Here is a 13,674-nt window from a genome sequence, read left to right as displayed (position 1 = left end):
ATGATCTCCTTCAACTTGCCCATGCATTTTGCCAAGAACCCAGATAAGCTAGTCCTAGCAATACAAACTGACTGGGCTTGACCACGCCCCTTTTGACTTTCTTTATATATTGGGCAACTCTATAGCTTCAAAATGCACATGTGCCGCCATCCCAAAAAAGCAGGGCTGTATAACTTTGACTCATCTCACCAAGAAATCAATATCACATGAGCTACAGATACAGTTCACTTAGAAACTTTATACTTTCAAGGGCCAGACAGCAATTTAGTAATACCTCGATACATCACATGGCTCCTAGCAGACAGTTCAGGTGATCTGCTCTTCAAAAAATAGCATTCAGAAAAAGAGATATCAAAGACCACTGTAGGAACTCATGTATCTTACATTCTCAGCTTAATTCCAAGCTCCCTCAAGAACCTGCAAAATGATCTACGAAGGTCGTTCTCTGTTGCTGAGTCGATCCCATCTCTTCGTGATGGAGACATTGCTTTGATCTCATCCCTTGAAACATAACGAACAGCTTTGCTGCAGCTACTAGTAACACTTCTGTTGTCTCCTAAGGTTCTTGGATCATCTCCATCGTAAGCAGTAAATTGTCCTGAAGCTTGTGAGCCTGGCATGGGTAGAGTTTGACGTGGTTACAGCTTCTGAGACAGGAGCTTGTCGACAGCATTGTAGGACAACCTGTGTGGATTGAGATAAATGGATATTTCAGCACCTCAAAGTTGCTCTTACACACTAATTCATGAAATTTTTAACTATGTTTCCAAAATATATCACTCTTTCACATATATTTGCTGTGTTTGGACTAGAGTGTCTTTCTGCCTCTTGACTGTTGAACAAACTTGAACCGCACAACCAACCACAGCCCTGACTTTCATGCATGAGAAGAAAAAAATTGTGCTTAAGAAATTTGAATCTGGTAGAGAAGTCAGCATCAATGTGCATTATTACCAAATTAAAGAAGCTTTAAATGTCGATAGACAGCAAAGTTTGTCACATTAGCCCCTCTTAAATTACCACTAGGACACTATGACAGGCAACATAGTGCCAGAACAACAGATAAAAAGAGAAACATTTTGAAGCCCTTACATTGGACAAATGCAAAAAGCAAATGAAAGGCGGACAAACAGCACATATCATATGAAAAAGACTTGTTTTTTTATATGGTCATAAGCACTTAAATATAGATGCATACTTGATAGAGCTAGACATGACTGCGTTAGCTACTGATAAGAAAACTTGTTGAAGAGCCAAACAATCGAAATAAAGATGAACAACAAAGCAGCAGCGGGCACGTATATAAGTCACTGGCTAGAACTGTGTTGGCAAAATTTGATATGAAAAAGCCGAGTTTGCTGAAACAGATGAAAGCTACATGAAATCATATTCAGTTCCGCAGAGGCAGAGCACATATACATGGAACTCAACAACAATGCACAGAGAATGGTAAATGTAGCACACGGAAACGGCAGCCAAAAGCAGAGACATCAAAGCGATCAAAGACTCGATTTTGAGCTCAGAGGGGTACTAGAATGACCAGAGATTTGGCTTATGGAAATGGCATGGTTCACAACCAAAAGAACGGTAGGACATCTTCGTAATGCGGAAATCGAAAGGGGAAAAGCCCAATAAGTGCGACTTTGCTTATGTAACAGGAGAAGGAAACATACCATAGAAAATGGAGATTGTGGAGAGCCTGCAGCACTTCTTCAGGTTCCTTCCTCTGCGCCTGCGTTCCCGTCTGCTGCTGGTCTCCGTGACCAATCTCTCTTCGTCTCAACGGCTGCTCTTCGAACAGGAGAATTGAGAAGCTTCCCCCTAGTGGTTTCTGATGAGAAATCCTGTAGAATCATCGACCCTGAATGAGGCTCCGACGGAAGAACAGAGAAGGTTCTTTTCTTCTTCTTAATAAATCCATAAATAAAATTTGTTGCAGAGAGAAGAACGAAAGCCCCAAACTTGGGTGGAGGGCTCTGCTTGGAGTATACTTTCCCACTTCTTGTAGGTACCTAGTCTATAGGGCAGGGCCAGCCCTTATTGATGAACATTGCGCTCTCTCTCTCTCTCTCTCTCTCTCTCTGCCATGAGTTAACTTTAAGGGCTTGGTCTCCTAAGGCAGCAACCATGTAAACAACACTTACGTCCACTGGCTTGAATGGTAATAGGACCACCCTGCAATGAAAGTCAAAAAGACTCAATGAACATACTATGGCTTGAATCCTTGAAAGTGATCTTGCAATGTAAGTCATGAAGAGTTATGACCTGCAACGGTAGTAGAAAGGGGATAAAGGAGGAGGTGTGGAAGGAGCAAAGCTGTGCATTGCTATGATGGATGGACCAGGCACCTACAAGGGGAGCAACATTGGAAGAGCCACACTCTAGTGGTCAAAAAGTCCACGTGCACTATGTGACATCCATGTGAGCCAAATGATCGATCAAGCAAGTGGCCACATCAATGGAGTGGCCCCACAATCCCTTTACATGGCCAAACCCTAGAACTATGGGTGAACTATCATGCAAATAATCATCTAAAGATGTATAAGACTATGCTTTAGGCCAAAAGTGGGTGCTTTTTTTTTGTGACCCTCTAGGCTAACCAACAATCTAGAGAAAGGTTGAACCACCAACCACCCACTAACTAGGCCACCTCTCTCTCTCTCTCTCTCTCTCTCTCTCTCTCTCTCTCTCTCTCTCTCTCTCTCTCTCTCTCTCTCTCTCTCTCTCTCTCTCCCGTGTGTGTGTGTGTGTGTGCACGCATGCAATAAGCAATGGGAACCACCTACCTTTCATTTATGTTGTTACATCGTCTACTATCCTTTGTAACCTTTAGATTTCCTTTCTATTTGTATAGTCTAAAAGGGTAAAGCAATTTCATAAAGCTCATTGTGACCTAGTACGTGTGGTGGTTCTCTTCTACTTTTTCCTTGCTTTCTATTTTTTCCCCAAAACCACTTTTCTTAGTTGGAGATGAAAAGACCAAATGGACATGATATTCCTCTTTTTTGTCTTTTGGATGCATGTAGCCAATGAGATTGCAAGTTTTATGCAATGCTCACACACCATGCACCCTTGCTAAACTTGTCGACGTACAATGTTTATGATAGTACAAAATATGATATTAAAGACTGCAACATATCACCATTCAAAGTTTAAGACATTGTTTATGTATTGCACAATGTGCCAAGTTTGGAAATCTAATGTTAACTCCCTTAACTTCATTCTCAATGTGTCTAGAGATTTTATCATGGATATGGCATGCAAATTCTCTAATCATGTGCCCATGAGCATCCCAAGTGCTTATGACAACTTGGACATCAAATAACACTTATCTTGCTGATAGATGGTTTGCCACCAATGCATAACATGCATATTTTGTACATCCCAAATATATTATCAAACCTACCACTAACCTCTATTTTCATGATTCATTGCCTTAGTATAGTCTATGTTAACCCCATCTTCTGTGAAGATGCAACCAAGGAATGTGTAGGAGAAGGCAAAAGAAAAAAAAGAGTTGGAGAATTACAAGAGGTGCAAGAAAAGCAATGCACAAGAGCATCAAGTTTGCTCCCATGCAAATTGTATCAATTACTCTTTGCCAAACTAGTCGGTAAATTGGTAAAAGAGTGTAAATGGTCTATGTTAGTGAGAGAAGGCCGGTCTAGGCAAATACAAAAGGAGGGTGCCCAATTTTTGAGGCCATGTACAAAAACTAGAAAGTGAATGGATAAACTCATTCTTGTGGTGAAGAGGGAGAGTGTGAGATAGAGTGAGGGACCATTTACAGAGAAGCTCTTGCTTCCTCTCCTTCTTCATCTTCTTCTTCTCCTACTTCTTCTTCCTTGCAAAGTTTGTGTGGCAATCAAGCCAAAGGAGGTGGATCTCACTTGTGGTGCATTGCAAGGATCATGGAACCATCAAGCCTTTCATAGATAAACTACAATGTGAAGGTAAATTAGTGAGTTCACTACACTTGTTTGGAGAGTTGCAATGGATACGTGAGAGATAGGCATAGCCACATTGCTCGAAATGCTTGGAACAATAAGCGGTCTGCAAGCCCAACAGTCTAGCTTGTGAGAGCGATGACATTTTGGTTATGTTGCCAAGACCGACGAAATCGAGCAATGAGGTGCATACTCTCTATGTCGTATGATGGAATAGAAGCTCACACTCCTAAACACTGCATCAATTAGCATAGATGGAACAAATTGAGAGGCAATTGATTCGCTTGCGAGTGTTGGTATCTTATTTGTGATTGTGTGTTGGATTTTTCATGAAATTTCTAAGAAGGTAGAAGCAGATCTTATATAATTTTTAAAATATATAAAAATTCATAATACTCTGGTTCTTGACAAAAAATTTAAAGTAGGAGACTTAAGGACAATTTTTAGACACGTGATGCAATTTCCTTTTTTTTGTATGGGTGATTTTTTGTTCTCACTTTTCTAGTATCTCCACTTTTCACTCTTTGCTTTAGTGTTTGGCTTTTGCTATTGTGTTTTGGGCACATGGGGTATTCACAAGAATTGCAAGGGTGAAAAAGAGAAAGAGCTCATAGTCGAAGTCTCGCATCATAAGGGAGAGTGAGAAAGGCGTAGGAATGTGGATTGGCCTTTGCTCCCCTACATGGATTAGCCTTTGCTCTTCAATCGGTACACAAGTACAAAGAGTGTGTACTTGATTCCTTGTGTTGAGAGTTCTTAAATGTGCTTTCTTTCCATGTTTGTCTCCTATCCTTGTCTTTTGCTATCAATAAGGCTTGGATCTTCACATGAGGCCATAAAGGCCAAAAACACCCCTATAGACATTCAACTAGGAGAACCGCAACATAGCCAACTAATTCTTAGAACAATACTTACGTTTGACACTCAGAATGCATGGTATCATTAGGTACATGGGGGAATGGTAAGTAGAGAATTTTTTGAGTGAGCTTTTTTTTTTAGCAACCCCTCTATTCTTGTTCCACATAGTTCACTTATTCCACCCTTAGATGTACCACCTCCACTTCCACTTTCACCACCACCACCTTCATTGCCGCCACTACTGTTGCTAGCTCTACCACAACCACTACCACCACCATCACTACCTTCACACACACACACACACACACACACTCTCTCTCTCTCTCTCTCTCTCTCTCTCTCTCTCTCTCTCTCCAACCTAGAAATAATTCATGCTAGCACTCTAGATTGATAGAATTTGTATTATATTGTATTATAAAAGGTGTTTCAACAAATAGTTCTCTCTCTCTCTCTCTCTCTCTCTCTCTCTCTCTCTCTCTCTCTCTCTCTCTCTCTCTCTCTCTCTCATTTGCAATACAAAAAAAATTGTGTGAGTACTCTAGGTTTTATAGAACTTGTGTTATATTGGATTATGACGTGTGTTGCAATAAATAGTTCACTTTTTACTTGTAAGTAATTCTCTCTCTCTCTCTCCAAAATAATTTATGTAAGCAATCCAAATCTAGATTTTGTATTAATTGACCTCAAGTGTACTACTTTCCACAAACTAATAGACAATGATAGTAAAAGATTATCATAAATTTTATCATAACTAACCAAGCAAGATATGTATATATTTTCTCAACAAAATAAAATGCATTTGCTCTAAGAATTAGCAAAGTCTTTGCTTTGTTGGTCACACTATGGGCAACATTGGGAAAGTTGTTCTTTTTCCAAATATGAGATGTAAATTCTCATTGGTAAGCATGGGTTGGTGTATAAACATGTCTACATTTACATCCATTCCAAACACTTACTAAACATTTTTCTTTATACATAGCTCTAGCAACCTCATTAAATTTTGGTTAAAAAATAAAAACTCGTTATTAAAGCTTGCATATATTTGGATTATTTATTGTGGTGGCTTGAAGGGATATTGATTGGTAAAAACAAGTATAAAATCAATGCTCAATCAATATGCTTAATGTGTGTTTATGAGACCATCATTTTGATCTCTCTTTGTGCATGTCTTTGCTAACTTGACATCATATTGTTGTAATATATATATATATATATATATATATAAGTTTTTAATAATGAGAGACACACACTCACTCACGTGTGCACACATTCACACACACATACACCAGAGATAACAATCAAGGCAAGTTTGTCTAGTGTATATTACAAAACTAAAGACATAGCTTTAAATATTATTGCTCATACAAACTCTAATCCACTTCACTAAGCAATTCATCAATGATTTGCCTAGTCTTTAAAATCAAAATTATATTCTAGATACTTTGAATGTAAGGAATTTCAATCGGAAGGGAATTAGGACTCAATAGAGAAGAGAGGAAGAAGAGAGAGATAAAAATAACTTTCGGATGAGAGAGAGAGAGAGAGAGAGAGAGAGAGAGGAGATAAAATGAGTTATTGATGAGAGACAAGAGAGAGGTGTCTTTTTAAAAATCATTGACTTCCTAAAGTGAATCCACAACCAATACCTACAAGAATGACAACCTAAGGAAGTAATTGGCTCTTGATATACATGAGCTTAACTCTAGGAACACTAAGGGTGGTTACACACCAAATGACAGATGTCCACTTTGTAAGGTTTAACCAATCAAAACAGTTATTTAAGGGTTAGGCGTTCGCATTCCTTTACTCACTAGTTGTTTACTTGCTAAATAGGTGAACTCTCCCCGCCCACTTGCAAAAAGTAGTTTGGATGGAGAGGTATCTTTTTCAAATCAATGTAGAAGAGGCCCAAAAGTAGTATTGTAGTATTATAGGAGAGAGTGCTAGAAAATTTTGAAGCCAAAGAGGGGGGCCTTGATCCTCTTCTACATTGATAGCCTTGGATCTTTACACACACACACACACACACACACGTGTGTGTGTCTCAATACTACCATCTATCTTTGGGCCTTTCTTACATATAGTAGCTTTACAACTCTCTCCTATAATACCAAAATACTTCATTTGGACTTCTCCTATATCAATAGCTTTGAATCTTTATCAAAACATAGGCATACACGTCGTCTATATATATTTATTTGTATGCGTATATGTGTGCTTATGTGTGTGTGAGTGTGGCTTTAAAAAATTCTAGCAACTATCTCTTATATTACTACATTTGGGCCTTTCCTACACAATAATAGCTTTGGATCTTTATCAACACATAGATACATACACACTGTGTGTGCGTCTTAAAGCAATTCTAGCGACTCTCTCAAAAAATAATAAAATACTACCTTTGGGCTTCTCTTACATTAATAACTTTGGACCTTTGTCAAATTACATGAACACACACACACACACACGCACACACACACACACACACACACACTCTCTCTCTCTCTCTCTCTCTCTCTCTCTCTCCAATTTGAGATGGATTTCCTCTATTTAAAAGTTTTTGGTCTAACCAGAATTAGACAAAAAAGTCACATTTTGATTATAACTTCAATAGTATAGAACTTTTTTAAATCTTTGATAAGGTCTTTATTTTTCCCAATGCAAAAGATAATAGCCATTATATGTTATGTTAATTGTTAGTTTCTATGTTAGGATTTTATTTTTTTCCAAAAGAGATGATGTCTTTTTGTTCATAAGGTCCAAACACTTCAATATAGTTCATTCACAAAGTCTCAATCTATTATGTCTCACATTAAAACATATTATAAATATACATATAATATAATATAGCAAGATATTTTTAGCTATTAACTATTTTTTATATGTTCTCTCTCATCAAACATTATTTTAAAACTTTCCTCTCCTCTTCTTTCTCATAAAAAAATTACACACACACACACACACACACACACATCATCATCTCTCTTGACTCTTTGAGTCCTAATGACGAGAGAGAGAGAGAGAGAGAGAGAGAGAGAGAGAGAGAGAGAGAGAGAGAGAGAGAGAGAGAGAGAGAGAGAGATACACACACAATGTTGCTAGAGATACACATAGTGAGAAATAAAGATACGGGATATGCACAAACACGTACACACACACATCCATATCCCCTGCTTAATTTATTGCTTTGTTAATAACTTAATTATTAATAAATTTATAATTAATTATTAAATAAAAATATATCGAGAGGTAGAGAGAGAGAGAGAGAGAGAGAGAGAGAGAGAGAGAGAGATTATGACTTAATTTGAATGTTTTTCTAGGGGGTTGCTAGCAACTCATCAAGAAGAGGGTTGCTAGCAACCCCTTGTTGAGATGAAAAAAAAATTCACAAGTCTCCTCCATCATTTCTTTGAGGTGACTTTTGAAAATTTTTCACCAAACAAGGGGTTGCCAGCAACCCTTTGCCGAAATAAGGTTTTCCACAAGCCTTCTCTAGAAAAATTTCAGTGAACAAGGAGTTGTCAACAACCCCTTCCTAGCCAAAAAAAGATTTCATAAGTCCTTTTAGAGAGATGAAGGCAACTTGTGAATTTTTTTCACCGAGAAGAAGTTATTGACAACCCCTATTTGGCGATAAAAAATTTCACGTCCTCCTAGAGAGATGATGGAGGGGAGTTGTGGTTCAAAGCTCTATTTGTGTGTGTGTGTGTGTGTGTAGTGTGTCACTGAGAAAGGGTTGCTTGCAACCCCTATCTAGTGAAAAAAAATTTCACGTCCCCTTAGAGAGATGAGAATAAAGTCATAACCTCTCTCTCTCTCTCTCTCTCTCTCTCTCTCTCTCTCTCTCTCTCTCTCTCTCTCGTTTTTAATGAGGAAACTACTGCAACATTCAATTGTTTAAGATTTGTTCTTCTAGTTCACATAGGAGAAGTCTTGCAAGTTAGCAGTGTGAAGACTTTTCTATAGACAGAACTCGGTATCCTTCTATAGAAGTATATTTGCAATGGTATCTTATCGATGTCTCTATATGTAATAGAACTGTGAATGGCAAGTTCATGTATGGGATTTTGGAGAAGGGGGTATTGCAAACTTTGCCATGGGAAATGTAGGGATTAATTAGACTTAACGAAGGAGTATCTCATATATAAGGATCACCATATTGAGCAGGAGATGAATGAGGAGGTGCATCGGAGATATCCTATCTTCCATAACTACCTAAAGGTGAAATCCCCTCTAATGAGAAGGCATTATATCAAAAATACTTGAGGAAAAAAAATTGCAAGAGACATAAGGATCAAGATTCCTTATAAGTAATTCCATATGTATTCTTTAGAATATGTCACACTTTTATGTCTTCTTCTAAAGAGACTATGGCTAATTGTAGGAAAGTGATACCACCAATGTATTTTTTCACGCAACTCATTCTTAGAAAATGAGTCAAGGTACAACCACAATTTCTAATGTTTTGATGATATTGATTGGCCGCACTTTAGCCTAGTAATGATACTATTTGTGGATGATAGTAGAAGAAGATGCAATGTAACCTACTTACCTCCTTTATATGTTCATTTACATCTCAAGAAAATCCCATGGATACCATCATCTTCAAACACATGCTTCCCTATTTGACTTAGGAAAGTCCTATGGATACCATCTTCTTGGATATACATACTTCCATGTTTAACTAAGCTAGCAGGTTTTCATGAGGGAGTCTAGGAGTTTGTTAGAGAACACCCATTTCACCCTCCAGCAATGGAGTTAGTTTGATATTTAATATTTGCAATAAATATGTTCATTTGCGCACAATAGTTCACTAACTTACAAATGGATTTTCGAATTTAGTATATTTTTTGTAGTTCTTGTAGTAAGTTCATGCAGTATAATGTGAAATAGATCAATATATAAAATGTTTAATTATTGAAGTTTAGAGTTTAAAATGAAAAATTATTGGAATAAATAACAACTACAAGTAATGAAGCAATACATAGCTATATTTTACAAAGATTGTGAAGCAATTCCTTGCAAGGATCTATTGTAAATGGATACATAACTTCAATCCATATGTAAGCCTAATCAAATAAGAGAGAGAGAGAGAGAGAGAGAGAGAGAGAGAAAGAGAGAGAGAGAGAGAGAGAGAGAGAGAGAGAGAGAGAGAGAGAGGGGTAAGTGTAAGTGTACTTGGTTTTGCTCATGTGTGTACAATTGAAGTACGAATATATAATGATGTAATTGTAACATATATGCAAATAATTGAGAGAGGGGGAATGTAATGTATACGTGAGTGTGATATTGCTTGTGTACGTGTAATTCAACCACTAACATTGTGGTAATATTATAAAAATAATCACATAAGCTTAATGTAGTGATGCAAAGCAATTATGGAGAGAGAACTACTAATGTGTTGAGAGAGAGAGAGAGAGATGAGAGAGTTGGGGGTAAAAAGGAGAAAGAGAGAGAGGGTGTTATTGAGGGGGAGGAGAAGAGGGAGATGCATGTTGTGGGTCTCCAAGAGAGAGAGAGAGAGAGAGAGAGAGAGAGAGAGAGAGAGAGAGAGAGAGGAGAATTGATTGTGGTTCTTATGGGGAGGGCGAGAGTAAGTTGTGGTGGTGGTAGTACTAGTGGTGGTGGTGGAAATGGAGGAGCAGCAATGGCGCTTGATATATGCCCAAAAGAAAAAGAGGACCAAGTGGACTGTGTGGAATAAGATAGGAGGTTGCCAAAAAAAACTCGCTTGAAAGCTTACTCCAAAAGCTCACTTCTCGCACGCACTCCATACATGGCACTAGCCTAAGTCATAGAAAGTTACCTCACATTGGACCACTAAACACCTAGAAGAACTCTTGAATCATAGCTAACTAGAGCACCACAGATAACACCATTTAAAGGCTTGTGAGTCGCCATACATCACAAGACCCTAGTAACATCTACATCATGAAACTATCTTCAACCATATCGCCACACTTTAACTAGTTGCTTTTGGGACATTATGGGAGTTGTTTTCCAATTGAAACTTCCAAGACAAGAGGGGTTGTAGAGTTTGGTTGAAACCCACAATTGTAAGCTAGGAGAGTAGATCATGCTCCAATTGGAAATTCTTGAAACTCCACTTAGCCAAAAAGATACTCAATCATTGTTAAGCAATTGTGAGAATTAGGACTAATAGCCAAGGGAAACAAATCACAAGGACAATCATCGAGGACATGAAACTAGCATCCAAACCCCAAGAAACCATAACCTCACAATAGATGAAAGACTCAAGGAGTTTAAATTGGAAAGTCAACATTAGATTTGAAGTGTTGTGTTGTAGTTCTTGTGTTGCTAAGTTTTGAATAAAGATGCAATTGCACAAAAATTTATTGAAAAGTTTGATTAAGCATCCATGAGTGGATAAAAAACCACATTGAATTCATTCACTTTGTTTGGTAAAAGAATTGAAAGCATGTTTGCATTATCCATGATTAATTACATTTGACAAGAAAGGCATTGTTGTGATAAGAAGCATGTATATGTGTTAAGTCATCCAAAAATGGCAAAAGAATCAACCAATCACCAGAAACCAAATGAGAAAACAAAACTCAAAGATCATAGGAGAATTGAACCACAACAATACTAACCCAAAGGGGATGGGCACCAAAACAAACCCGTGAAGTACATAACTTGAGTGAATCCTTGCGGGACAAGCATCTAGGTGAAGTGCCTTTCATGGGAGAATCCATTGTTCTACCGAATCTCATTAGTATCATCAAAACCTTAGTTGCACAATAACAAAAAGTAACCACATTAGCATCAACATCAAACACTGGCAACCCAGAGATTGACCCTTGAGAGTTTCCAGCTAAAATCCAATAGCTTCTGGCATTCTATGAGCACAAGGCATTGGTAGTGCATGTGGGTAGACTAGCACATGAAATCATCACTGAGATAGAAAAGGAAAGAAGGCTAGGGAAGGACATGTTGCAGCAGGTTGTGAGATTCATACATGCACAACGAGTCAATAGGCAAAGGAAAGAGGTCAAGCTTAACTAAATGTAATGCATCTTGGCATTCACAAGGTGCATGGGATCGTGAGTTGATACTAACATAAAATGAGTGCTCGAAGCAGACCTCACTCCATCCCAATTCCTAACCAACAAGCAACCACTAGACGATTCAATCAATGAGTGGAATAGCACTGCACAAGCTGCCTCAATCCTAACTAGATTAGGAATTGTTTCCAATACTAGAAGCCAGATTAAAATCTTAATAGTCACAAAACAAGTTGAGAAATACAAGGCAAGAGATGATCCATATAGTTTTGTGGAACAATTCGAGAAGGTCTGTGAGGCCAACAACCTCCAGGATGCAACTTACTGCACACAAGCCTTTGGGATGTGCCTGGGAAACAAAGGGTGTACTTGGTTTACCAATTTTGATGGTGCTGAATGCAATGATTTTGATATCTAAATGACCTCTTCATTAAGAGATTCTCTAGAGCAGGATACACGGATAATTTAACTATCAAGTTGATGAATGTTAGAAAAAAACACAAAGAAGAAATTCGTGACTACATCACTCATGTGCGAATCTCTATAAAAGATTTCTAATAGTGGAACGATCCACTTAGAAGACAGTCTCCACTATATTCATTAATGAGATAAAGGATGAAATACTCTACAAGACACTAGCAACCAACTTAGGTTTGCAATGAAACATGTTGGCTAGGGTTTTCCAAGGGAAGAGTATAGATATCTCAAACAAAGGCAATTCTTAGGATGCCTTGCAACCCATGAGACTGTATGTATAATGCATCCACTGTGGCAGCCATGATCTTCCATTAGAGTGTATGGGTCCTTGACCACACACCTGCATAAATAGTGGAAGAATGGGCCACAAGGCCATGCATTGTCACCTACCACAAAGGTTTCTGTATCCTTAACCTTATCCATTACCATATTACCCATCAAATAGGTAGTTTGACAATGGAAGAGGGGAACCACTTGCACTTCCTACACCTAATGAACAATGGCCCATAGCCGCTAGGGCTCTAACATCAACCTCACAAGGATACCAAGGCCACTTGGACCCATAGTCATGCTCGCACCAAGTGACGCACAAGCACACTTCGTTGAGGAACCAATCGAATAAGAATTGTACATGAACCCCTATGTCACATATGATGAAGAGGGGTATCCTGTCTTGATGAACTTTAGGCTAGTTCTTGTCATGGCCTTGGGTAGAGGGCAAGCTCGTAGTATGGGAAGCAACCAATCTCAAGAGCATCTCACTTGTTGGACATGCAACCACGCAGGGCATATTTCATCCAAATGTCTAGAGAAGGATCTGGTGAACAAGGATAAGGCGGACTTGGGATGTCTAAAGTGTGGTGTTACACACATGTACACCTATTGCCTAAGGTGCAAGCCTCCCACTAGTTTAGTAATTGTGCCATCTATACCTCTAGGAATTTTTGATGTTGAGATGTGTGACAAGGCCACACCTATTCCACTTAATATGATGACCAGAGCCCAAGCAAAGCAAGCTAGCATATCAGTGCCAAGGTCTAGTAATCTAGACACCTCATCATTAGGCAAGAAAAATAGGAAAAAAGGAAGAAATGGATTGAAGCAAAACTCATACTCAAAATTAGTAGTGCCACAACGTTGATATGAGGTAGGCAGGCACTTGATGCAGAGGTTGAAGCATCTACCTCAAGAATGAAGGAGAAGGGAAGTGCCAAAGTGGGTGAGTATCTACATCTCGTATCTGCAGTTGGAGCTTGTGGATAAGGTCAAAAAGTGGGTAAAGAAGGCACATAAACACCTTCAAGATGCTAATGAACTAATCGTAGAAGAAGAGCCATAGGATCTCTCGTGTAAGCCCGCCTATTTCCCTT

At 38.5% G+C, this 13,674-nt stretch overlaps 1 protein-coding gene across 1 annotated transcript in view; it reads right to left on the bottom strand.

Annotated features, from left to right (window-relative positions):
• The window catches only part of LOC148021484 (putative cyclin-T1-1), a 48,754-nt gene extending 46,712 nt beyond the window's left edge, over window positions 1–2,042 (bottom strand). The window contains exons 1-2 of the mRNA XM_087696875.1: window positions 1,674–2,042; window positions 385–684 (exon numbers count right to left, since the gene is read on the bottom strand). Of these exons, the coding sequence (XP_087553001.1) occupies window positions 385–620 (236 nt within the window). The 5' untranslated portion in view covers window positions 621–684; window positions 1,674–2,042. The remainder of the gene's footprint in view (window positions 1–384; window positions 685–1,673) is intronic.
• Between the last annotated feature and the right edge of the window lie 11,632 nt (window positions 2,043–13,674).

Source organism: Lygodium microphyllum, chromosome 17, assembly GCF_053477565.2.
Source record: "Lygodium microphyllum isolate KBCC chromosome 17, Lygodium_microphyllum_v1.1.10, whole genome shotgun sequence".
NCBI lineage: Eukaryota > Viridiplantae > Streptophyta > Polypodiopsida > Schizaeales > Lygodiaceae > Lygodium > Lygodium microphyllum.
Note: the sequence above shows the minus strand (reverse complement) of the source record. Positions and strands in the feature narration are given on the sequence as shown.